Consider the following 26323-nt stretch of genomic DNA (forward strand, 5'->3'; position numbering starts at 1 on the left):
TTTTTCTTCCCTTTTTGGCAGAGTGGCAAAGAAATGCAGCTCAGTGTTGCCCCAGTTCCTCTGATATTCCCGAAATACTGCAGGAGCTGCAGCTCTGGAATCTCCAAGGGTGCTGAGGATGGATCCTGTCAGCATTCCTTGGGTTTTTTGCAGTGCTGGATATTTTTGTTCATGGAGGGGAGGGGGCTGCACTCCCCCAGAGTGTTGGGAAGCTCCAATATATTAAATCAAGGATCCTTGGATGCATCCTGGTGACCCCGATCCCGCCCCTGCGCTGCTCAGCTGGAGACATCCTTAGCTGTTAATTAACAAAGTCCTCTTGATTAACGGCAGCAGGAGGTTAATGACCACGGGCAGCTCCAGGGGAACGTGCACTAACTGGAATTAGCATCCAGGGAAAGGGCTGGGTGGGAGCTGCAGCTCCAGGGCTGGTGGTGCAGGGATCTGCCAGCCCTTTTGGGGTAGAAATCAGTGAAATTGGGATGCAGCTGGATTTAACACCTCAGAGTCAAAGGATGCAGAGCCACCACCTTCCCCATGAAATCTGGAATTAGGGCAGTTGTGCTTGTGGTAAGGAAGAAGAGCAGGGTTTGGAGGTGGAGCACAAACCCTCCATCCCAGAACCCCCACCCCCAGCCTTGGAGCACCAACCCTTGTCCAGGACCCTTATCCCAAACCCTGGGACTCCAACCCCATCCACATCCCTGTGATTCTCACCCTCAGCCCAGAATCCCCAGCCCAGAGCCTTGGGACCCCCAGTCCACCCCTCCCAAATCCTGTTCCCAACCATTCCCCCGCTCCCTACCCCATTGTGCTGTGGGGTTCTGCACCCCCAGACCCCAGAGATGTTGTTCCTGGGAGAGAATACTCCGGAATACAACAAACCCCATTCCTGTGGAATGTGTTACCATCCTTAACAACAGCTCTTTTTCACTTGGCTGTCACGGCCCTAAAATAAAGCCCTGTTTTCTCTCTCCCATAAATCACTGCCTTTATTCCGAATTGGAATTAAATTTAAAATTAAGGGAAAAAAAAAAAAAAAGAACTAAACGTGTTCCACTCTCCCTTTGCTGGAGCCGGGTTTAAATTATCCCTGCTGTGCTCAGGCACGTTGTCAGCTGTAAATTTTAGGGGAAAGAGCCAAGCTGATACATAAACCTGTTGGTTTTGTCAGGGATGGAGATGGCTGCTCTCAGATTTATGGCCCATCTCCCCATTCTGGGGTTTTTGTGGAAGTGCTGCTGCTGAGGGGGGGAATTTCCCTTTTTTTTTTTTAAACCCAGCTGGAGCTTCACAGGATTTCATTTGGGAGGAAGGGGAACTCCTCTCTGAGCTCCCCAGTATCGTTTCCATCACTGGGGGCATTGCCCAGAATCCCCTGAATTCACCCCAAAGGAGCATCCACTCCCTTTACCAGGAAGGGATCCCAGACCTGAGCCACTTAGAACCCCCTCCAGCATCACAGCGTCCAGGGAGCACAAAACCCGGCAGGAATTGGGGGAAATGCGGGAATTTTTGGTGCAGACACCGTTGCCAGGGCAACATCTGAGCAATCCATGCAGCCCTGGAGGGAGGAACGCTGCAGCAGGACCGGGAGGCAGGAAAACTCCATAATTTGATGATTTTTTTCCAGCAGGAATGCAGGGAGGAGGTGAGGGGGTCACGGTCCCTCCAGCCCCACGGCAGGGCAGGGCTGTGCCCACCCAGGGATGCTCAGGCTGAGTCAAGAGGAAAGATTCCCAGTTTTTCCAATCCTCATGGAAATGCTGAGTGCTGCCTCCCCCAGGCAGCCGGGCGGGTGAGTAAATGTCAAGAGCATTCCTCAGGAAAATGATGTGGGAAGGATGGCTGGCTCCTTTTTCCAGGAGGAATAGGAATTTTATCCTTACGTGGTTAAAATACAGCCCAGTGATGAATAAATAAATAAAAAATCCGAGTATGAAGCTCCAGGAAGGGGAAGCTGCTCCTGCGTCAGTGGGATGAGGGGAAGGAGGATCCCAGAATCCAGAGGTGCAGCCAGATGTGCAGCACGCCCTGGCATGGTCATAATATCTTCCAACTGCTCCATTTCGGTGCAATTTAAATGTGTTCAATTTAAAAAAAGGCAATTGTGGTGCAATAAAAGCAGAGAAAAATAAAAGAGAAGATGGAAATTGATATTGCTGGAGGCTGGGGAGATTCCCAGGCTTTTCTTTTTTTGGGGAAGGGGTTGGTGGAGGCAGAGATGCAGATGTGGGGTCCCCTCCCCACCCTCCCCTCCCTCCTCCCAAGCTGCAGCCCAGGCTCTGAGCACCGCACGCGATGTCATCATCCCTTAATTGTTTTATCTCGGTGATTAATTGGCTTTGAGGGGTTAATTACTTCCGAGGGGCAGGAGGGAGCGCTGCCCCTTTGGCGGCCGGGGCCTGTCAGAACAAATCAAGGCCGAGGTGAGGCTTCATCCCTGCTTTAAATAAATAAATAAATAAATAAAATGGAATGTCACCAGCTCCAGATTAGAAATAAGGAATAAATTGCACCCAGCTCTTGCTCTGGTGCCGAGGAAGGTCAGGAATAAATCCTGCAGTGAATCTCCCCCTTCCTACCAAGCATCCCATTAAACCTGTCTGTAAGGACACTCTCCAGGTACCAAAGCTCCCAAAAAGGAGCTGCTTTGGTTGCATTGTCAGCACAGAAATGACATTAATGGGATTTAAACACCTGTTAATGGGTTTAAATACAGAAATGGATTAATGGGATTAAAGGGGAGAGGAGCTGTTCTCCCTTTGCTCCCAGATCCCTGGTCTGGGATAGGTGGGGGGTGCTCAGGTGGCCCCACAAACAGCCAAACCTCTCCTTGAATTGCTGGGTTACCCTGCGGGTTTGTTCTGGCTGACAGACAACCCTGGGGCTGCCCTGGGCAAAGGAGTGCAGGCTCAGCTCCAATCCCACTGCCATATCCCAAAAAAACCTCCAGCTGTTTGTCAAGGGAAGACAAACGGGGCAGCTGCTCCCTCTGAATGCAATCCCCCACCTCCTTCCAAAAAACAAGGAGCAGGAGCCCCCCAGCCCAGCTCTGCCCCACACACACGTTAGAAAAATAGATTTTTTTATTGAAATTCTCCTTTTTGCTCCAGGGAGTTTTCTTCTCTCTTGGAACAGAGACCAAGCAGGGTCTCTGGATTCGACCTGTGCCTGCATTTCTATCAGGATCGAGAGTTAAAAGCCAACTGGTGAATCTCTAACTCTAGAAAAGGCTGCGTACAATATATGGCTTTTGCACCTACATCCAAGGGGGTCTTGCAGGTTGGGAGCTTTGGGGGGCTCGTCTGGGACAAAGCCAGGATGGGGAGGGTGGCGTGGGATGAGGGGACAGCCAGGGACCACATGCAGCTGTGCACAAAGCCAGCCTGGAAATCAGCACATTCCCGGTGTGTGGGATCCTTTGGTTCGACTTTGGGACACCCCAAAGCTCAGCCCCAGGGTTTGCTCCCCACAGGAGCAGTGTGGACCCTGCTCCTGGTCTCCCAAACTGCTCCTGGCTCCCCAAAAATGCTCCTGAGGGGCTGCTCTGGCTCGTGGGCTCTGAAACGAGGCCTGGGTGAGCTCGTGGGTCCCAGCAGCTCCTCTGTGCAGGGAAAACGTCCCCCTCTGGAGCTGCATCCACAGGGAAGAAGAGCTTCCACCTGTAGCCACACTGGTGGGGGACATGGGCCCCCACAATGGGCTGGAGCAGCAACTTTGCCTGGTGCCGTGGCTGGGGAATTCTAGGGAGTTCTCAGGAGCCACAGCCACGTTTGGGGACATTGCACAGCATGGCCTTGCAATCCCATAACCTCAGGCAGGATCCCTTGGTCCATCCTCAAGAAGGCTGAAGATTCCATCCAAGGACAAGTGGAATCCTTCCAGGATGGGGATTTTGGGGACACCCACCCTGGGGAGCTCAGCTCTGGGTACACCCGGCCTGAGCAGCTCGATGTCCCCAGGAGAGCCTGAGGGGACACAAAGATCCCATTGCACTTCCCAGGAGGGCTGGGGCAGCCAGAAGAGGAGCAGGGATCCCCGGGGCAGGGAAGGCACCCGTGTCCCCAGGCTGGCCAAAAAAAAAAGCTCAGCGGTGACTGAGGACCTGTGGCGGCTCATGCAGGGAGTGACCAACAGCTACAGCAGCACACGGAGGGTTAAAAGAGGAGCCACCCACTGGGTGGAATTAGGCAGAATCTGGGAGGACCGAGCCACCCCTGGCCACGGTACCCCCTCCATGTCACCATCATCTGGGCAAATAATCCTCAGGGACCCCCGAGAGGTTGCGGAGCTTCAGCGCCGCGTCCACGGTTCGGATGTAGCCGCTGATGGCCTTCCTCATCTCGGGGGTGTAGGGGTCGTACTCCAGTTTCCTCAGGCCCGAGCGCTTGAAGTTGCCGTCCTTCTGTCCCTCCACGCACAGCAGCCTGTCCTCGCAGGCCGTGACGCCCAGCAGGGCCACCATCCTCTGCAGCTGCACGAACAGGTCCCGTTTCAGGTCCTCGAAGTGCACCACCAGCACCTTCTTCCCGTAGCGCAGCCAGTCCAGCGTGTGCGTCGCCCACCACGGGGCGTAGTTGGCCACGAACTCTGGCCACTCTGGTGGGGGGAAAAAAAGGGAGCAGAGGATGTGTGCTGGAGTTTTACCTTGGGTGTGGGTTAGATTTTTTTTTTTTTTTGCACCTCCTTCCTCACGAATCTGGGTGGTTTTCTCTATCTCGGCTCTCATATATCACCATATACTAAAACCCCAAATTTAAGTTTTTTCACCCTGTAAGACCACACGCTTCTAACCAACTCCACACCTGTAATCCCAGTGTTAATAATCAATTTTGGAAGCCCTCTCCACAGCCTCAGTGTTCTCTTGAGGGTCTCATATATCACCATATATACTAAAACCCCAAATTTAAGTTTTTTCACCCCATAAGACCACACGCTTATAACCAACTCCACACCTGTAATCCCAGTGTCAATAATCAATTTTGGAAGCCCTCTCCACAGCCTCAGTCTTCTCTTGAGGGTCTCATATATCACCATATATACTAAAATCCCAAATTTAAGTTTTTTCACCCTGTAAGACCACACGCTTCTAACCAACTCCACACCTGTAATCCCAGTGTTAATAATCAATTTTAGAAGCCCTCTCCACAGCCTCATTGTTCTCTTGAGGGTCTGTGCCTATCAGCACAGAAAATTTAAAATTCTCAGCATCCAGGGCTCCAACAGATATGGGTGGATGTTCCTTGTGTCCTCTCCCATCCCTGCTGGAACATCTCAATTAACCTTCCGGCTAATTGATCCTGCTATTCAAATCAGGTGGTGAGAGGGATGATGAAACACCGATACTCAGCCGCATCTCTCCTGGCAGTGCCGCATTAAAGCTCCAGGCATCTCCCTCTTCCTCGTGTCCTCCCCACAAAACCAAGGCCTGATTAACAGCTGGACTGGGTTTGGCTCCCCCAGGAATCGTTAACCACAGGATGTGTTCCATTAAACAGATCCAGGACAATTCACCTTGTGTAATCACAGCACATAAAACTTTGCTTTGGAGCCGCTCCAGGGACGTCGTAAAATCAATGCCACGGAACCAAACAAGGGTTTGGCCTCTGCAGGGCTGGGAATGGGCTGGGGGAAATGGGAAAACACCCCCTCAGCACTTGGGGTGAGGCCAGAAAGAGGGCCTGGGGATTTTTTCCCCAAATTTGCCCCAAAATTAGTTCTTGGGAGAAGAAAATAATTTGGAGAGCTGGGCTTCAGGGAAAGCCAGGAATGGGACCCTCATGCTCCATGTTCAGGAGCCTCTCCAGCTGGGAATGGAGTCACCAACCATGCAATGGAAAATCTCCATCTTAACCTGACAATTAACCCATCGGCTAATTACTCCACACATCCTCTGGAAAGAATTTGGTGATGTATTTGAAGTGCATCCAAACAGGACTGTGCTGGCATGGTCCCCTCTGGATCTCCCTCCCCTCGGAGAGACGAGGCCTGGGACAGGCTGGGGAGGGGGTTGGGATTGGGAAGGCTCAGGAGGTCTCTGGACAGGGATTGGGAAGGCTCAGGAGGCTCCCTGTGGTCCTGGGATACCAATCCTGACTCTATCCACAAATGGATGGGGAAAAAATCAACCAAGAGGCTCCTGTGCCACCACAGTGGGGACAGCGCCAGCCCAGGGACATAAAGCTGAGGAAGTAGGGGACACCACACCCCGCTGGTTTTTTGGGATGGGGAGAGCCGGGCTGGGCTGTGCCCAGCACTGTGAGCACATGGAGATAACGAAATCCAGGCACATCCCAGCCACAGCAGGCAAAGCTCCCCTTAAATAAACTCGGAATTAAGGGTAGCAGATGTTCAATCAAGCAAAACATTTTAACTCTTTCCAATGAAGTCAATCCCACAACAGCAATTTGGAAATTGCTGTAATTAAGCAGCCTCTGGCACGCGCCTGTGCGTGGGAAAGGTGGTGGCTGGGGAGCAGCTGGACACGTGGAAATGACACCTGGATCCCACAGGGATGGGCTGGGGACTGCTACCACTCCCTGGGCACAGGAGATGCCCATCCTTGCCTGGCCCAGCCAGGTCCTGCTGTCCTGTTCCATCCCTTCCCATCTTGTCCCACCCAACATGGTCACACCAAGAGATGACCCCAAAGCGGTGGCACAGCCCAAGATCCCCCCATGGACACCCAATTCCGGCTCCGCTGGGCTTTCCCAACCAATTCCCAGAGGATTCCCTCCCTACCTTTGCCCTTCCAGTGGGCGTGGGCGGCAAAGCCGATGTGCCCGCCGTACTTGCGGTTGAACTCGGCCATCAGGGCCTTGTAGGGGTTGCGGATGAGCAGGATGGCCGAGTCGAAGGACTCGATCTCCTTCTGCCCACTCTCGTGGGTCTTGATGCAAATGGTCCTCCCACTCCTCCAGTGGTCCCGCTCGCCCTTGAATCCTGCCCAAAATGAGCTGGGATTAATGGGAGAAACACGGAGCTGGGAATGGGGCTCAGCCTGGGGGAAAGAGGCTCAGGTGGGACCTTGTGGCTCTGCACAAATCCCTGGCAGGAGGGGACAGCCGGGGGGACTCGAGCTCTGCTCCCAGATGGGATTAAAGGAAATGGCCTCAAGCTGTGCCAGGGAGCTTTAGATGGGATATAAGGGAAAATATCTCCCCCAAAAAGTGATCAATCCCTGGCACAGCTGCCCAGGGCAGTGATGGAGCTCCCGCCCCTGGAGGGATGTGGCACCTGGGGATGTGATGGCCTTGGCAGTGCTGGGGGAGCAGTTGGATTCTCAGAGGACTTTTCCAACCCAAAGGATCCCACAGTTCCATGAAAGGGAACATCACAGGGATATCAGGTTGCAAAATCCAGTTGCATGATGAAAGCAGCTGGGGCGTGAAGGAGGACTTGCATCTCTCTCCCAGATGGAAATAATTTATTTTCCCATGTTATGAGTCTCATAAAATTGATGAGTGGGTGGCTCACAGGCACAGGGGCCCCTCAGGGTGACACCTCCCTGGCCACACTCAGCTCTTGTGCCTGTTTTGAGGGGTCAAGGGCAGATTTTCTGGCTATAACCTCCCTGAGCACGGCTGAAACTCTCCCAGTAATAAAGAAAGGGAAATCCTTGTGCCTGTGGGGCAGTGGATCAGCCCAAGGTGGGGGTGATGCCACGGGGGGTCCAGAGAGGAGACCCTGCACTGAGCACAGGGCTGAGCCAGCACCAATCCCAGCCCCTGGCATGCACCTGCAGAGGGATGAGCTGTGAGGAGCTGTATTCCATCAATTAGAGAGGTGTAATTGGCTCTCAGCTGTGGATAAATCTGCTGGTTGCCTGGATACCTCCTGGCCCCTCCGACAGGGAATGAACAGGGATCCCACGCTCGTGTGGCTCAGCAAAACCCAGCCAAGGCTTTTCCCACTGCTGCTCCCTTCCCTGGGATGCTGCTGCACCCTGGGGGCTGGGGCAGTGCTCCCTCACTGAGCATCTCCCTCTCTGCAAGGCTGATTTGGCAGGAATTGGGAAGGAATGTGCTGCCTGGGGTGTTGGGAAAATGAGGATTTAAGGAATAGCCTGGGTACAGACCCCACCAACCACATGGCTCAGATACAGATCCCAACTCCACCACAGCTGAGGGAGACCAGAGAATTTCCTCTCAAAGCCAAAAATAGTGTAGGAATAACAGGAGAAACCTTCAAGGTCTCCAGATAAAACTGTTGTGAGTTATTCTAAACTGGGGGAGCTGGCCATGGGGTGGGTTATTAGAACCAGAATCCCAAAATGCTTTGGGTTGGGGGGGATCTTACAGCTCATCTCATTCCAACCCTCCTGGAAAGGGACACCTTCCACTCTCCCAGGCTGCTCCAAGCCCTGTCCTTGGACACTGCCAGGGGTGGAGCAGCCACAGCTTCTCTGGGCAACCCTTTCCAGAACCTCCCCACCCTCCCAGGGAGGAATTCCAGGAACTCCAGCCCAAACAATGCCATGGAACAGCAGCGGTCACACCCAGCCCTGCTCCACCCTTCCTGCTGCCCCTGGGATGTCACCAGGGCTGTCCCCAGCTGGGGTGGCACCCAGGATGTCCCCTCACCTTTGTTGTAGAGGGAGCCATCGAAGTAGTAGCTGCCGGTGTAGAAGCCGGTGGCCAACTCGATCAGGTGCCGGGCCCAGGTGTTCCCAGCTCCAGGAAAACTGGCCAGGGCCACCAACTGCTTGGCACGGCTGGGCAGGAACCTCCTGTCCATGCAGCGGTTGTCTGCAGGGAGACACGTCAGGAATGTGGCGTGGAAATCTGCTTTTCCCACTGGGATGTCTGAAGGAACGCCGCCTCTGCCAGGAAAACGCTGGGGAAGGGGTGAGGGAAAGGTGCCCTGCCTAAAGCTTAGAGGGACATCCCAAAGGGTCCTGGACACCTCAAAGGGTCCTAAACACCTGAAAAGCCCCAAGAGGATTTTTCCAAAGAGTTCTCTGTCATTCCCAGCTGTGTGCTTAGGGAAGAGTGACTAACAGGGATTCCTGTGCCAAACAACGCTCCTGCTTTTTTGATGAATCAATGAACAGCATTTCCAGCACAGCCCCAAACACCAAAGCATCGTGACAAGACTGACCTCACACCACCCAAATTTGGGTCCTTCAGCCCTTTCCTCTCCCAGGAACAGCTTTCCTTTCTCCCAATGCTTCCCTGCCTCCCTGCTCCCGTTGCTTCTCGGGAACGTTCTGCCTGATCCCAGCCTTTTTCCAGGGCACAGTTTTCCCTGGAGCTTGTCCCTTTTGGGTAGCAGACTCCCATGGGATCACGGGAGAAGCCCTGGGAAGGAGGAATCCTGCCCGAGGCAGAGGGAATCTGCTATGCCCCACCACTGAGCCAGGCAGCAGCTCACCAGGGGAGCGCTGATTTCCCAGGGAATTAAAACCTGCTCATTTTTAACGGGATGCTCACGCTCTCTGCCGGCATTTTTTGGGGGAAAAGGTCGGGAAAAGCTCACCCTGCACTTGTGTCTGGTAGACCAGCAGGAACTCGGCGGAGCCGCAGCTCTCGAACTCCTCGGCGGCGCATTTGTGCGCGCAGAGCTGCTCGTCCTCGCGCTCGTGCAGCGGGAACAGCGTGCTGGGAAAGCCGCAGCGGCACGTGGTGCCCGCCAGCGCTGCCAGCGGGAATTCCTGCAGGGATGGCCACAGGGAATGGTGTTGGCACCAACCCCACACCGGGACAGAGCCTTCACCCCCCGCACCCGCCCTCGATGGACAGCGCGGGGTGGTTTGTGACATCCTTCCAATTCCAGCCTCCTTCCAGACCATTCCAGCATCATTCCTGAACATTCCAGCCCTGTTCCAGACCATTTCCATCATCCTTCCAATCCCAGCATCATTCCTGAACATTCCAACATCCTTCCAATCCCAGTATCATTCCAGACCATTTCCAGCATCCTTCCAATTCCAGACCATTCTAGCATCATTCCTGAACATTCCAACACTGTTCCAGACCATTTCCATCATCCTTCCAATCCCAGCATCATTCCTGAACATTTCAACATCCTTCCAGACCATTCCATCATCCTTCCAATCCCAGCATCATTCCTGAACATTCCAACATCATTTCAGACCATTTCCAGCATCCTTCCAATTCCAGCATCATTCCAGAACATTCCATCATAATTTCAGACCATTTCCAGCATCATTCCAGAACATTCCAGCACCATTCCAGACCATTTCCAGCATCCTTCCAATTCCAGCATCATTCCAACTCCAGCATCTTTACACCTTATTTCCAGCATCCTTCCAGCCCATTCCCAGCATTCTTCCAGACCATTCCACCATTCTTCCAATTCCAGCATCCTTCCAGACAATTCTAGTATTGTTCCAGCCTCCTTCCATCCCATTCCAGCCTCCTTCCAGCCCTTTCCAGCCTCCTTCCAACCTATTTCAAGCATCATTCCAGACCATTTCCAGCATCCACCCTTCCATCACTTCCCACTGCCAACCTTTCCCTTCCCTGCTCAGAGGCACCACGCCCCAGGATGAGACCCCTGGACCAGAGCAGGACCCCATGGGGCTCCTTTAAATGTCCCTTCCAACCTAAACTCTAATTCTGGGATGCTCCTTCCCAAACTTTCCCAGGGCTGCTGCTGGCTCCACTCCCTCCCGTGGCAGGGACACAAATCCATTAATCCCTTTTTTGGATACACAAAATGATATCCCTAAACCGGGTTCAGATCTCCTGGTGTGACTCTGACGATGATGATGGAAACAAAAAGGAGGAAGAGTTTATCCCAGTACCTTTTCTGTGCAGAAATCCACACATTTATCCACGGACATGTTGAGCATGAGCTGGCTGGCGGGAAGGGCGATGGAGACGTTTTCCGGCCGGCGGAAACACCCCCGGAAAATCGCGCTTCCATCTGGGGGAGAGAGAGAGAGAGAGGCCCCAGTGACACCCCAAAAATGACCCTGCTGCCACTCCGTGTGGCATTCCCGACTGCTCCAGTGGCTCCTGGCCCCTCCGGCAGTGCAGCCACATTGGATAACGCTCGTCTGGCTGCTGACGGAGCAAAATTGGAGCAAAACGCCGGCAGCAAAGTCAGGGATATATTTTTTTTTTCTTGGCTGTTTTTATCAGCTCCGTGATCTCAGGGATGGAGCGGGGGCAGAGCCAGGGAGGAGAGCAGGGCCAGGTTTGGTCAGGTCTGGAATCCCATCCCTGGTCCTTGGTGCCCTCAGCCCCTCTGCATTCCTGGTTGTTGCCATCCCCTTTCCCATTCCTTGGATATGAGGAAAGGTGAGCAGGGAATGTGGGTAATTACAGAGCTGCTTAATTGGGAGCCAAACGAGGGAGCACCCCTCAGCTCTGTCTGGAATTCCCACTCATCCTTCATCCTGCAGCGCACACAGGAGACACTGACGGTCCTGTTAGGCCATGGGGAGAGAAATCTCCACAGAAAGTCTCCCAAAATTCCCTGAATTCCAGCAGCAATCCTTGGGGCTCCTCATTCCACCCAACCCCAGCCAGCAGCATTCCCCACAAGGAGATTCCTGATGTTTGCAGGAGCAAAACTACCCCAGACTCAAGAACCGCTCTCCGAGAACCTCCATGGAGCCACGACCTGGCTCGGGAATTCCAGCATCACCCCTCCAGCACCGAGGGAAGTGCCCCTTGCAGGGCTGAGCTGGGATCAGCCTCCAACTTACACCTGCGGGCGGATTCCTGGGCCAGCTCCAGGCGGTAGATGGAGAGCCGGTTGATCCCGCCGCAGGTGTTGCTCCGCTCTCCCTTGCACTCCATGTTGCACTCGGATTCGCTGGCGTTGGACGCTTGGATCTTGTGCCCGCAGTAGCACTCAGCCCCGAATTCCAGCCCCGCGTACAGGTACCCCCTGCCAAGGGAGACACGGGATCTCAGCACATCCCAGAGCATTCCTGCCCATGGCCACTCCGGGATCAGCAGTGCACCCCAGGGATTTGTTTTTGGGCTAATGATCCTTGTAGGGCACTTCCAGCTGAAAAGATCCCACCTTTTCCTTTTCCTTTTCCTTTTCCTTTTCCTTTCCTTTCCTTTCCTTTCCTTTCCTTTCCTTTCCTTTCCTTTCCTTTCCTTTCCTTTCCTTTCCTTTCCTTTCCTTTCCTTTCCTTTCCTTTCCTTCTTCCTTTCCTTTCCTTTCCTTTCCTTTCCTTTCCTTTCCTTTCCTTTCCTTTCCTTTCCTTTCCTTTCCTTTCCTTTCCTTTCCTTTCCTTTCCTTTCCTTTCCTTTCCTTTCCTTTTCCTTTCCTTTCCTTTCCTTTTCCTTTCCTTTCCTTTCCTTTCCTTTCCTTCCTTTCCTTTCCTTCCCTTCCCTTCCTCCCTTCCCTTCCCTTCCCTTCCTTCCCTTCCCTTCCCTTCCCTTCCCTTCCTTCCCTTCCCTTCCCTTCCCTTCCCTCTTCCCTTCCCTTCCCTTCCTTCCCTTCCTTCCTTCCCTTCCCTTCCCTCCCTTCCCTTCCCTTCCCTTCCCTTTCCCTTCCCTTCCCTTCCCTTCCCTTCCCTTCCCTTCCCTTCCCTTCCCTTCCCTTCCCTTCCCTCCCTTCCTTCCCTTCCCTTCCCTTCCCTTCCCTTCCCTTCCCTTCCCTTCCCTTCCCTTCCCTTCCCTTCCCTTCCCTTCCCTTCCCTTCCCTTCCCTTCCCTTCCTTCCCTTCCTTCCCTTCCCTTTCCCTTCCCTTCCTTCCTTTCCCATCCTTTCCTCCCATTCTGCAATTCTTTCCTATCCTTACTCTTTTCTAGTCTGTTCTATCCTATTACTCCACTCCATTCCATCCTATCTCCTATCCTACCCTATTTTTCCTATCATATCCTAACCTATCATATAATATCATTTAATTTAATTCCATTTCATCCCATCCTATCCTGTGGGAAAGGATTGATGGAGCACAGGGATTGATGGAGATGGTGGGGAAGGACTGATGGAGGACAGGGATTCATGGAGATGGTGGGGAAGGATTGATGGAGCGGGTGTGCAGGGATTCATGGAGCACAGGGATTGATGGAGCCCTTGGCACCGTCCCTACCGCTCGGCACAGTTGTCCTGGCAGCGGAACACCGTCATCTTCTTGTAGTCGAAGAAGGACATCCCGCGCAGGGTCCTCTGCTGGGTGTTGTCCTCGTAGCAGCCGATGTACCGGGCTGGGGACAGAGAGGGGACAGGGTCACAGCCCACTGAGCCCACCCCTCTTGATTTTTCCCTAAAGAGGGATGTGCAGCAGCATTCCCTGTTTGTTTGCTTTGGAAACTCTGAGTCCAAGTCAGGCAGAGACACCTTCCACCGTCCCAGCTTGCTCCAAGCCCTGTCCAACATGGCCTTGGAGATTTCCAGCCACAGCTTCTCTGGGCACCCTGTGCTGGGGCCTCCCCACCCTCACAGGAAGGAATTTCTTTCACTGTGCCGCTCCAATTCCAAGCCACACTCTGGGATAACATTTCTCACCTCCTCCCTGCTTTGCACACCTCCTTGGGGTTCCTGACCCAGCTCACCCCACCCATGGTGTGCCCCAAGCACAGACCCCCTCATTCCCAGTTATCCCAGCACAGCACAGACCCCACCAGTGCTGGGGCCGCCTTCCCAAGCCAGCCTGGAGGCTGAAGAGGAGGAGGAGGGAGAGAAATGTGCCAGATCACTCCAACCACCAGAGCCATAACTCCCAGTGACTCCACACGGCATTCCCACAGGGATGAGCAGGTCCTGGCAGGTCAGAGGATTCCAGTGGGTGTGGGGTGGCTCCAGACACTTGCACGGAGCTGGTGACTGATGTGCATTACCTTCAATCCAATGCTCCTGACACATATGTGCTGCTGCTTATTGGGAAGCCAGCCGGAATAATTAGGGACAGACGAGGACACAAGAGAAGGGGGAGGGTGGGACTGCTTGCAGGGAGAGGTGGACCTCTCCAGGAGGAATTTGGGAGCCTGCTGGAAGCACAGCTGTGAGCAGACACAGACATGCACCCAGTGATTGTCATTAAATTCCCCAAGCATCCCATTTTTTCCAGAGCTGGGGATATAGGGATGGCTCCAGCTGTCTGCCTGGGGTGGCATGGTCCCATGGACCCTGGGATGGTCCCTCCATCCTCATGGAACTGCTTGGTTGTGTTCCACAGGTGGGAATGGCTGGACTTGTCCAGGAAGGCACCAGAGATGGATGGGGCTGAGGGCTGGGGTCTGTTCCTGCTTCCCTTGGCTTCCCTGCCTAAAAATCCTCCCTGGCTGGAGGCAGAGATGCCCCTTCCCACCAGGATTTGCATTCCCATGGGGATGAGGCAGACAGGGCTGTTCTCCACCCACACCTTCACCTGACACTGCCAGGAGAGGGAGGAGGAGGAAGAGGAGGAAGAGGGAGCTGCACATCACGCTCTAAACCAGAGCTGATTTTTGGAGCAGTATTCCCTCTGGAATGATTTCACGTGGCAGAGCCTCCGCAGCCACCTCGTTAAAGCTGTCCCCACTTAATTACCAACACCATTAAATCCACCCATTCCTGCCAGATATCCCAGTGCTCCAGAGGAGCAGGGAAGTGAGGGGGAGCTCCACCAGCCCCACCAGGAACGCCGGGCACGTGGGATTTCTCAAGCTGCTGAATTTCTCCACACCATCCCACTCAGGAGCTGCCAAGATGCTCCAAGGGGAAAATGACATTCCCAGAGCAGCTGGGAGCAGATAAAGCCACGAGGGCCAAGCCCAGCATCCCATCCCTGCTGGCAGTGTGGGTGAGGTTAATCCTGGAGCACACGGGACATATGGCCCGGGACACGGCCACTGCTTGGGGTCTTTATAGGGACAGACAGCCCGGGCTCAGGGACCATCTGCTGGGGCTGCTCTGAAGTCAATCTTCATTATTGGAGACACGTGGCCACCAAAACACCTCAGAGGGGTCACAATGGGGGAACCCCTTAAGCTTCTTTTAGCAGACAAAATCCCGTAAGCACCAATTTTCCTTTGGCTTCCATGCCTGGACCCTGCATCATTCCTGGAATGAGCACAACCACATCCTGCTGGAGGAGGAGGAGGAGCCCTCCATGCCCTGGGAGCTGCCCAGGTTGGGGGGATCAAGCCTGGACCCCTGGGAAAGCCCCAGTGTGCTGTGGGTTTGGGGGTTCCTGTTGGAGTCCAGCCACCCAAATCCCACAGAATGCACAGCTCTGGCTGCCTTCAGGATAAATAAATTCCATTAAAAAAAAAATCAATAGGAATTATTCCATTTTCTTAGCCTTGATCATTAATAATGGACCCACTTGACAAGCCCCCAGCCAGGCAGGGATCTCCTGGCTCCAGGGGCCACAGCCCAGCCCTGTCTGCATTTCACAACAGCCACACAAACCTGGATTTTGTGTTGATTCAAGCCAACAGAACGAAAACTGAATTTGGCCCCTGGCAGAGCCAAAGGGTGGGAGGAAGATGGGGCATCCCCCCGGCTGCCACCCCCAAAATCTCCTGTAACAGCAAGGGGGGACTCGGAGCTTGGAGGTGCACCAGGGAAAAGAGTGAAGATGGAAAAATAAAAGCACATTATTGGCACTTGGGGAGGAAAGAGTTGAAAAAGGGAAGAAGGAGGGAGAAGATCCTTCTGGAAATACTCTCTGGGCTGATGTTCCCCACAGTAGGGCGCTGCTCCCCAGAGGGATGTGGGAAGAAAACCTCGGTGCGCCAGCAGCGTGTGCGCGTGGTTTATAAATAAATAAACCAATACCCATTTCCTGGGGGAGGTGGCAGGGATGCACAACCCCAAATAGCTCAGACACCACTGCCCCAATAGAAACCCCCTCCTTGGGACAGCGCTCACCTCTGTCCTCCTCCTTCTCTCGGCCGCTCCTGCCCCGGAGCGCCCGGCTCCGAGCGCCGCCGTTATCCCGGGATTTTCCCCGGTCCGCCGGTTCCTTGGAGGTGCTTTTGAACCAGGGGCCGTGTCTTCGGCCTCCTGCCGGCATCGTGGCTGCCGCCTTGAAGCCGCGGCTGAGCTGCATCACCCCCAGGTAGGGCAGCCCCGGCCCCTCGGCGGCCGCGGGGCTGCGGGGGCTCCCCGGTACCGTGGGCTCCCCGGAAAAACCGGAGTGCAGGAAAACCAAACTGCCGGCCGCCAGGTAGAGAGCCAGCAGAGTGAAGAAACGCACGGGTCTGCGCCGAAAATACCGCTGGAGTTTTAGCAAAAGCTTGGCCATAGCGTCTTCATCCCTTCCCCGGCAGCCGGCGCCGCGGGGATGCTGCTCTGAGGCTCCGGGGATGCTCCGAGGAGGGGATAATCCCGCCGGGGTTCAGGTGAATCCCGGTGAGAAAAAGGGATGAGAGCTACAGGGCGAGGTCGTGCAAAGCTGTTGCCAGACCCTAAAAAGTCTTGGAGTGCCGGGGAAGGTGGATTTTGAGTCCCCCGGGCTGCCACCTCCAGCCCCGGTTTATTCTCCTGCCGGCCAAGTGCCCCGGCTGTGCCCCGGGGACTGCGCTGGTGGAGGGATCATGTTAAGGAAATCGGGGTTTGAAGGTGATTTGAAAGGCGATCAGCTGCCGCAGCTCCTCGCTCCCGGCTGGCTCAGGCATCGCTGGGGTGGGAACGGCAGCGCTGCCCTCTCAGACAAAGAATGGAAGGTGCCTGGAATCGCCTGGAGCCTGGAATGCTGCCTGGCACCCTCTGTGTGAGGAAAGGCCTTTCAGCTCACTCCCAGGGCAGGAAATCTCCACCTGCAAGTCAAAGAGAGGGGCACACTCAGGAGGACACGGGAGGGTGGTGGCCCTGTCCCTCCAGGGTGTGAGGAAGGCCACCCGCGGTCTCCATCACCTTCCAGCCCTGGAGAGGGGCAGCTCCACCTCTCCCAGTGGGTAACTGGGTGCTGTGGCAGCGATGCTGGTGGGGTGAGCCCAAATCCCAGAGCCTCTGCCTCGTGCTGGAGAGGCGCTCCAGGCCGGCTCTGGGATGTGGAAAATTTCCAGTTTCACCCCCAGGAGGTTGAGTGGTGCACACACACTCTGCACGGACACGTTGCACCCCTAGATCCAAACAAAATCCATGCATGAGCAGTGGGGTGCTGCCAGTGACCATTCCAGCATCCCACAGGGTCAGGAGCGTGACATCCCTCGGTGTCCCTCTAGTCCCTCATGTCCCCAGGGACAGGAGATTGCCGTGACATCCTCCACCTCCAGCCAGGAGCATTCCCATTGCCACCCTGCCACCAGGAGGGTGTCATCCCAGGAACACCAGGACCATCCCTGGTGGCTCTTGGCACGGGAAGGACAGAGATGGGACAGTCCCCTCCAGCCCCACTTGGAATTTCTCTCCAATTCCAGCTGGATTTCTCTCTTTCCAACCCTCCCAGCTATGGAAGATTTGCTCCAGCCCTTCCTGGGAAAATGCCACATGGGAAATGCCCCTGGTGACACATCCCAGTGCCCGGGCTGTGCTGCCTGTCACAGTCTCGTCTTATTTTCGGAAAGGAGACGGAAATAAATGGAAAGACAAAGTGCCATTAGTTTAATGGCCTCTATGTTCCTGCCATCTGTCTTCAGTTGATTAAATAAAAAATATTGGTGGAACATATGGCATGAATTATACATCAATATTTTAATTTGCTTTCCCAGAGTGGTTATTCAGATACCTCCGGCTCTGCCGCGGGAATTTTGTGAAGCTGGGGCGAGCAGGGGAAGGGCACAACCCCAAACCAGCCCTGCCCAGCCCCGCTGGGAGCCAACAGAGCTGGAGTAAAGGCTGAGTAACCTCGGAGCAGCGGCGGTTTGTGCTGGGACAGCAGCCCCCAGCCCGGTGGTCCCGGGGGGTTTTTGGCCACTCTCCTGCCCTCCCTGCCCAGGATTTTCTGGTTTTCCCTCAGCCAGGACAAATCCACCTTGCCGGGGTGGATTGGGGAACAAATGGAGCATCCCCCGGGCTGTCCCTGCTCCCCGGTGTCCCCAGTGTCACCCCCTCCTCCCCTCCCTCCCCGGCTGGGCGCTGCCAGGCTCTGGCACAGCATGTAAAGAAGGGGCTTAAATGACTCTCATTAAGGCATCTGGAGCTCATCCTTCTCCATCATCAACTGCGGAGTCACAGGTCAATTACTGCGCATTTGCATATATTCCATTAATGCTTCTGCTAATTGTCTGGAGCAGATAATGGGCTCGGCTCGGGGCTCCCGGCTGCAGGGAGGGCGGCGGGGAGGGCCGCCACCAGTGCTCCCAGTATGGACACCAGTGCTCCCAGTACGGACACAGTGCTCCCAGTGCAGTCACCAGTGCTCCCAGTATGGACACAGTGCTCCCAGTGCGGACACCAGTGCTCCCAGTGCGACACCAGTGCTCCCAGTATGGACACAGTGCTCCCAGTGTGGTCACCAGTGCTCCCAGTATGGACACAGTGCTCCCAGTGCGGACACCAGTGCTCCCAGTACGGACACAGTGCTCCCAGTACGGTCACCAGTGCTCCCAGTGCGACACCAGTGCTCCCAGTGCAGACACCAGTGCTCCCAGTATGGTCATCAGTGCTCCCAGTAGGGACACCAGTGCTCCCAGTACGACACCAGTGCTCCCAGTACGGACACCAGTGCTCCCAGTTCCAGCAGGATCTGGGGGGATCGGGAGCCAAAATCCTCATCCCATCAATGGAACACCCATCTCTGCATCAGTATAACCCACCAGGACCCAAAATCCTCATCCCAGCACCGGGAAACCCGGCTGAGCATCACCCCACACCCAACCCACCTCGATAATTTCCCAGCTTTATCCAGGTTTATCCATCCCTCTGCCGTGGAGAGGTGGGAACAGGTCCGGGAGCGGCGGGAGCGGCATGAATGAAGTGCCCATCAATTATGGATTTGGGGCTTGTCTTCAAATCGCTCTGCAATTATCGTGCCCCGAGGTCCGCTTGTCCTCGGGCAGCACCTCCCATCTGAGCAGGGCCAACCACCCTCCCGTGGCTCCCCCAGCCCGGGAGAACAATGGGCCCATTAAAACCAGCAAATTAACCACCACCAGAATTCCATTAGGAGGAGAAGGCGACGGGGAATATCCAATTTCATCCCCTCATTAACATTTCTTATCGCGGGGACGGGGAAAGAATAGGGCTTGAAAACAGAGGGGCGGTGACATCAGTGGGGTGACCCCATGACGCAGGGACTGACCTCGGTGCCACGCCACAGGACAGGGGACAGCAGGTTCTGCACCCCTCTGGGCACCCTTGGGATGCTGGAATGCTTCTGCCGAGCCTGGAAATGCAGTGAAGGACCTGGGGATGGGGTAAGAGACCCCAATCCATGGAGTGTAGGATTTATGGGACACAGGACCGAGGGCATGGAGGTTCCCTGGAGCTGCTGTCACCAAAAGCCACCCACCTGGGTGCAGGGAACAGCTTAAAGCCTCGTGTCCCTCCATCCCAGAGCTGTTCCTGCAGCTCCACATCCTCCCCAGCAGCACCCAGGGACACCAGTCCGACCCCCAGGGACACTGGGCACTGCCATCCCTCAAACCCTGTCCTGCAGTGCAAACCTGGAATTGCTGCCCTGGCAGAGGTTGGGTGCCCCAAAATCCCAGGTGGAGTTGCCCATCCACTTTTCCAGCCCCATGGAAATGGATTTTCACCTTTTTCCACTCTTTAAGGAATGAGATGCACGGGGCTGAATTTAAACCCTGTTATGGGTGGGAGTGAAGCTGAGATAAACCAGGATTATTCACACCTTGGAGCATCCAGAACCTTCCAGTGCCTCTCCCAGGGCCCAGCTGAGCACGGGGAGCTGTCAGTCACCCTCAAATCAAAGCCAAGTTTGTTTATTCAGCTTCTCTGTGCCTTCATTTCGCTGAGAAATGGATTTGTGCCTCCCCTCCGCTGGGGAAGCCTCAAAAGCAGCTGACTCAGCAGCTTCCAGACTCATTCCAGGGAGCTGCACCGGGATCAGATCCTCATCCTCAAGGGTGAGACGCTTCCCAGGCCTGGACTTCCCTGTGGGGCCACTAAATCCCTTCCACAGGCCAAAGCAGCAAGGGATCCAAGGAAAACCTCTCCTTAGGGATTTATTGGCTCAATTGGAAGATCCAGGGCAGGATTTGCCCATCTGCTGGTGGATTTTTGTGGGGGATTTCTAAGGTTTGCAAATCCTCCTCCTTCTCCTTGCTGGGAGTCCATGGAGGAGTTTGGACTGCAATTAGGGAGCTGATTTTGAAATATTCTGGGGATTTATTGATGCCCTCAGCACTTTCCCAGGGCATGAGGCACCGAGATCCAGAGGGATCCAGATGGATCCAGGATCTGCCCCAGACTAATTGATTAAGGTGCCTAAAAGGCTCCTCTGAAATGAGGTCGTGCTAATTGCACAACCTCTGCTCAGTGCTCCCTGTGCTCTCCAGAGGACAGAGCCCACAGGGCAGCAGCCCCGTTTCTGCCAGGGCTGAGCTATAAATAAATCCAGGAACATCAGGATGGATCCTGCCCTGGCTCATTCCAATAACTGGACAGAGCTACACGAGCCCAGGGCCTGCAGCCTGGCCCAGAAAGGCAATTTTGTTTCATCAAGTTATTTAAGGAAGTTTAACCCCATTTTTAATTATGACATTGAGCTGCCTGGCATTGAAATTCCCATGGAGGTCCCAGATCTCAATCTAAGGGATGCTGATTCCTGCCCAAAGGATGCTGATCCCCACCCTAAGGATGCTGATTCCTGCTCCAGCCCCCAGAAGCAAAGAAATGTTGCTGCCTCCAGGCCACTAATTCCCAGGTAATCCCATCTCCGTGGCTCTGCTCCTTTGCCTGGATATTCTCCTCCACAATGGCCCAAGTGGAGCTGAAAATGCGGAGTTTTTACTTCACGTTCTGCTCCTCCACCCACAATTCCATCAAAGCTCGTTCCAGGTTCTTGGAGGCTGAATTCCCCTCACAAGTGTGAAAAGCAGCTCATAAAGAAAAATGGGTTTAAGTCATGAATCATTTAAAAAGCAGCCGGCACTGCCGAAGGCAGGGAAGGAAATAGGGAGGAAATAGCCCTGGATTGCTGAGATTCCAGGGAGAGGGTCCAGGGAATTGGGGATGGTGGGAATGTGGTGGCACAGCGGGGATCCAGCTGTGGGACTTGGTGTTCTCCTCCCAGCATCGTTAGCATTTTCATTAATTAATTAATCTGCAGCCGCCCCGGGGGTCCGGGTGATCCAGTTCTCTGCAGCAGCATTATCCCCCCTGCCCGGGGTATTTGGGGTGGGGCTGTGAAAGGAGCGGGAAGCACCCTCCTGTAGGATCAGGGTGATAGAATTTGGGTGCTGGGGAGCAGGATCCCAACCTTCCCCCACCACATCCAGCATTCCTCCCTGAGCATTCCCGCTGCCGCCCAAGGCTGAGAAATCTCCATTTCCCTGTTAATTCCCTATTTTTGGGGCGGTATTTGGGAGAAGCCAGCCCGGATTGCGGGGTCTCGGCGACACCGAGGGATGCTCCCAGACTCCCTCTCCCGTTTCTTCCACCCTCCCGGCACTCCAGCCCTTGGAAAAGGTGATGTCATTCCTTCGGAGGACGCCGAGGGTCCTGCAAAATCCAGTTACGGTTTTCAGTCGGGCTTGGGCAGCCGGGATGTGCATCCCAGGGAATGCGGGATGTGCATCCCAGAGAATGCGGGATGTGAATCCCAGGGAATGCGGGATGGGCATCCCAGGGAATGCGGGATGGGCATCCCAGGGAATGCGGGATGTGCATCCTAGGGAATGCGGGATGGGCATCCCAGGGAATGTGCTCCCAGCCTGGAGGAGGAGGAGGAGGGCAGGAGGAGGAGGAGGAGGGCAGGAGGAAGGCCGGGGCTGTTCCCCAGGGAAGCACAGCTGGATCCCAGCCAGCTGCTGGCTCAGCAAATCTCCCCCCAGCCGGAGCTGCCTGAATCCCGGAGGAGAAGGAGCTTTAGGATACACGGGATGGACTTTTCCAGAGGCAGTGCCGGGGCTGGCAGCCACCCCTGGGGGATGCTCGGCCCTCCCTGCGCTGCTCATCCTCCCCAAATCCTCTGGCCACCCCATCCATGGCCACCTGCACGTCCCTGTCACTGTGGAAAAGCATTCCTGAGCCACAGCTGCCGGCACATCCCGAGCTGGAGCTCCTGATTCCAGGGAAAGCCAGGAGGAACCAACCCCACAGCAGCCAAAGGGTTTGATGCCGAGGTTGTGAGCACCAGAGTCTAGTCCCAGCTCTGGGATCGATGGGAGCTGATGAGAAACACCAACAGGAGATTGTCCCAAGTGCAGCCAGCAGGACCTGCCCAAATCCCATCCCGTGGGATCCATGGGGACGGTCAGGGGGGATTTGGGAAGGGTGACCCCTCATGGGTGTCACAGAAAGCTCTTCCCAAGGGAGCACCCGGCACATCCAGGCCGGGATGAAGCCCCCATGGGCTCCCCAGGTAGGGAAGAGCAGAATCCAATCTCCCCATAAATCCCACGCTCAGGTCTGCCTCAGCCCTCGTTAATCTGGGATTACAGCAGCACTGGGGCAATTAACTAACGAGCTTTTCCAGCAGCAGACAATGCCTTGCACAGCCCACGGACATTCATGGAGTGAGAAGGAGGATTTCGTGCAACACTTCCTTCCAAACCTCCTTTACTGGAGAGCCGGAGGCCGGGCTTGGGAAGGATCTGCCATTCCCATGGGGGCAGATCCTCCTGTCCCACGCTCCTTCCCAGTCCCAGGAGGAGCTCCTGGCTCTGCAGAGAGCCAACACTTTGGGAAGGACACATTCCCATCCCTGCTCTGCTCAGGGAGTCCCTGGTGGTCTGAGGGGGTCGGGAGAAGCAGAGATTTTCCCAGGGCTGGGGCTGAGCACTCCTGGATCCTGCCTCAGCCTGGGAATTGTGACTCTGCATGGAGCTGCTGAGGCTTGTCCCAGCTTTCCATGGGGAAAAATCCCCCAGAAGAATGGAGTTTTTCCCTGGGAGATAAAATCCATCCCCAAGTCCCTAAGGGGAACCAGAGGAGTGGGTGGGGGGATCCCATCTGCCAGGATCCCAAACATCAAGGACCCTAAAAGCCAGGGACATTCACAGGGATGGGCCCCACTGGACCCAGGCACCTGCAGCCCCGATGGACTCGGATCCTTGAGCACCAGGATTTTGGAAAGGCATCCCAAAAACCAGAGCAAAACCCCCTGAGGAATTCTCTCTAGGCCTAATAACTGATAATAATATGTGGAATATTATAATATAATGCACATAAAAACCGTGGTAGTGGTTAATAACATAGATAATAAAATAATAAATATAAAACCATAACATCTGCTAATAATATATAAAATAGATGTAATACAATCTATATAAAACCACAATAATTGCTAAGAATAACTATAATATAATAACATACATTAAAAAAAATCTAACAAATCCTGTCTTGGAGAATTCCCTGGAGCTCAACAGCTTTGGATATTCCAAGGGAGAGCTCTTTCCCAAGGCCAGGGAAGGGACAGCCCCTTAGGAAGGATAACTCCCAGGGAAATTCCCAGAGGAAGGAAGGGAACAGCACTCACCAGAGAAGGTGCAGCGGGCCAGGGCCAGGCTGGGCACCCCGAGGCTGCAATTCCCAGTGCCAGGCTGGCTGTGGGCACCCCGAGGCTGCAATTCCCAGTGCCAGGCTGGCATTGCCAGCTCTGCAGTGCCAGGAAAGTTTCTTTAATCCTGCCTTGACGGAGGCCGGGGTTTATAGGGCTCAACTCAAGGTTACCTTCACGCCGTTCTGCTCCTGCCTCTGCTCTCCCTGCTCATCTTTAGCTTCAATTATCCCCCGAAGTTGCCAGCATGGATGTGGGAAGAGGAAAATAAACAGGGGAGAGGCTTCTGGCAGGATTACATTCCCTTGGGTTCCTTATTTCCCCGGCGGAGATGTTCCTGCACAAAGTCTGGGAAGGAGGAGGATGAGGATGAGGATGAGGATGAGGATGAGGATGAGGATGAGGATGAGGATGAGGATGAGGATGAGGAGATCTCTCTCCTGCCTGCCTCTCTCAGCGAAGCAAAACCCTTCCCAAAGCAGCAGAAAGCAGCGGAAAATCCCCGCCGGGCTGAGGCGGGAATCACCGACTCCCGCACAGCCTCGGGGGGACGCGGTGCCCCCCCAATTTCCCGCAGCCACCCAGGCACAATTCCACAATTCCACAATTCCCGGCGGGCCGGGCTCCTGCCGACCCCCGCTGGGGAGCTCCCTGCTCCTTTTTTCTCCTATTTCTTTAAATTTGATTTTCCGCGTGGGGGGGGGGGCTGAGGGGTGGTGTTTTTTCTACTCTTATTTTTTGGTTGTTCATTCAAGCGCTTTTTTTTTTTTTTTTTTAAATTTTTTTCCCCTTTAGCCGCTGTTTCACTGCTCTCCCCGCACCGGCAGCTCCCCAGCCCCCTCCCCCGAGCGTTTTTTCCTCTTTTTCCCCTCCTCACCGTCCCCGGGCCCTGCTCCCGGTCGCTTCTCCATCCCTCGCCGCCTCCATCCGCGGCCGCCCCCGGGAGCGGCGGGGCCGGGGGGGCTCCGGGCGCTGCCCGCGGCCCGGCCCCGCTGCCGGGGGGGCTCTGCCGGTGCCGGTACCGCTCGGGGAGACCGTCCCGGTGCTGCCGGTGCCGGCAGAGGAGAGCCCGGCCCGGCGGCCGCCGCTCGGCTCTTCCCGCAGCCGCTCCCGAGCGTCTCCATCCAGCGGCTCCGCTCCCTCCGCCGGTGCCGGCCTTAACCCCTTCCCTCCCGCCGCCCCATCGGGGCTTTTTTTTTTAAATTTTATTATTTATTTCTTGTTTTCCCTGTTTTTCAGTGCCGGGAAGCAGCTCTCGGGTGGTCCCGGCCCCGCTGCTGCGCCCTAAGCGAGGGATGCTGAGGATTTGGATCCCCCCGGGAATCCCGCTCCATCCTCCCACCAATCCCGAGGATTATTGAATGGAGCCAGCAAGGATTAAACCTACATTTAAAAGATAAACAAATAAATTCAAATATATAAACGCGTATATTCAATGTATAGCTACATATATAAATGTAAATACATACACATGATCTAAATAAGCACTCTAAATGAATATATCATAGCTAAATAAATAGCTGCATAAATATATCATGGGATATATCTATGGATATATTTGTTTGCATATGTGGATTTTTTTTTTTTTTTTTTTTTTTTTTTGTGCTGTCAGATCCATTAAAAATTAATTCCAAAACTTCCCGAGCCTGGGAATAAGAAAAAAATTGCAACTCAAAAGGGATTAATTTGAGCGTGAATTTTTTTCCCCACCCCGTTTATTGCCAACTTTAAGCGCTGGGGGGGAGGATTTTTGGGGGTTCTGGTGGCAGCTGGGACCCGCATCCCCTTCCCGGTGCTGGCTCTGGTGGGATCCCAATCCCTCAGCATTCCCGGTTATGATCCCAATCCCTCAGCATTCCCGGTTATGATCCCAATCCCTCAGCATCCCCGTCCAGGTGAGAAGAGAATTCCAAAAGGCTCCAGAGGAATCTCCTGAAGCTGCTTAGGGCAGCGCCTTCTCCCAAATCTTTGGGATCCCAAAGGCACATCCAGGGACACGAGCCGGGAATTTTCCGGGTGCCGGGAGAACGGGGGTGTCCAACACACCCCCAGGGGTTCCCTCATCCCGGTGGGGATCCCCATTCCTGATGGAGCCTCTGGTGGGAAGGCAGCACGGTTCCCTGGGAATTCCTTGAGCATCTCTCAGGAAGCATTCCCGAAGGATCCGCACCTCTCCTGCCCCGATTTTCCTTAATTAACTCATTAGGATGCGGTGCCAGCGATGTCTCCCGGCACAGGCACTGATGGATGTCCCATTCCCGCTGTCTGCAATCCCAAAAAACGCCCCGGGGCTGCAAATCCGGGGTCATTCTAGGGTAAAAAGAGGGGGAAAAAAATAGGAATTGGGATGATGTAATGCTCAGGGTTTTGTGGGAGTTTGGACCCAGCCTGTGGGATTCCCATCCCTGCTCCAGGAGCATCCCGGGGGGCTGTTTCCATAGGAAACCAGGCTGGGAATTCTGTCTCGGTGCCGTTCTGGGAGCTGCTTTGTGCTATTTTAATCCTCCCGGGATTGGGAATTTCGGGGATGGGATGGGCTGGATCCCATTGCTCGAGGGCTTTGCAAACTCCATATTCCCCCCAAACGCAGCGATTTTTCCTTGTGTTTTCTAAAAACAGGGATATCCTCTCCCTCGGCAGCTCCCTGATGGGATCATGGTGCCCTCCACCTGTTGGGATTAAATTTGGCTTCCCAGGACAACAAATCTATTTTCCTTAAGGACCACAGCGCGATGGAAACGATTCCCAATCCCTGCTCCCAGCGGTGCTGCACCAGAAGGACCCAATTCCACAGAGTTTTGAGGGTTGTTTTTACCCCCAAAACATCAAGGTT

The 26323-nt window shown here is 54.7% G+C and overlaps 1 protein-coding gene and 1 long non-coding RNA gene across 3 annotated transcripts; one reads left to right on the forward strand and one right to left on the reverse strand.

Annotated features, from left to right (window-relative positions):
* Window positions 1-3071: 3071 nt before the first annotated feature.
* WSCD2 (WSC domain containing 2) lies at window positions 3072-24615 on the reverse strand. Of its 2 annotated transcripts, XM_041719286.2 has the most exons (10): window positions 24368-24615; window positions 23470-23838; window positions 15792-16681; window positions 13027-13141; window positions 11681-11865; window positions 10772-10893; window positions 9481-9655; window positions 8586-8750; window positions 6745-6945; window positions 3072-4602 (listed from the first exon to the last, which is right to left on the reverse strand). In XM_041719286.2, the coding sequence occupies exons 3-10, from the start codon at window positions 16165-16167 to the stop codon at window positions 4250-4252; spliced, it is 1692 nt and encodes a 563-aa protein (XP_041575220.2). In that variant the 5' UTR covers window positions 16168-16681; window positions 23470-23838; window positions 24368-24615; the 3' UTR covers window positions 3072-4249. The 2 variants fall into 2 exon arrangements, with proteins under 2 accessions (XP_041575220.2, XP_041575219.2); XM_041719285.2 differs by lacking the exon at window positions 23470-23838.
* LOC121470757 (uncharacterized) lies at window positions 24498-25056 on the forward strand. Its single transcript, XR_005981960.2, has 2 exons — window positions 24498-24638; window positions 24730-25056. It is a non-coding gene; the product is annotated as an uncharacterized lncRNA (long non-coding RNA).
* The last annotated feature ends 1267 nt before the right edge of the window (window positions 25057-26323 follow it).

This window comes from Taeniopygia guttata, chromosome 15 (genome assembly GCF_048771995.1).
Source record: "Taeniopygia guttata chromosome 15, bTaeGut7.mat, whole genome shotgun sequence".
Lineage (NCBI taxonomy): Eukaryota > Metazoa > Chordata > Aves > Passeriformes > Estrildidae > Taeniopygia > Taeniopygia guttata.

Excerpts from the sequence above, each read along its gene's own strand:
- WSCD2 (XM_041719285.2), bottom strand. The coding sequence starts at position 16,167 with ATGGCCAAGCTTTTGCTAAAACTCCAGCGGTATTTTCGGCGCAGACCC. Across the intron at positions 11,866-13,026 it reads CAGGACAACTGTGCCGAGCG|GGGGTACCTGTACGCGGGGC; the intron begins GTAGGGACGGTG and ends CTCCCTTGGCAG. Across the intron at positions 8,751-9,480 it reads CTACCAGACACAAGTGCAGG|ACAACCGCTGCATGGACAGG; the intron begins GTGAGCTTTTCC and ends GTCTCCCTGCAG.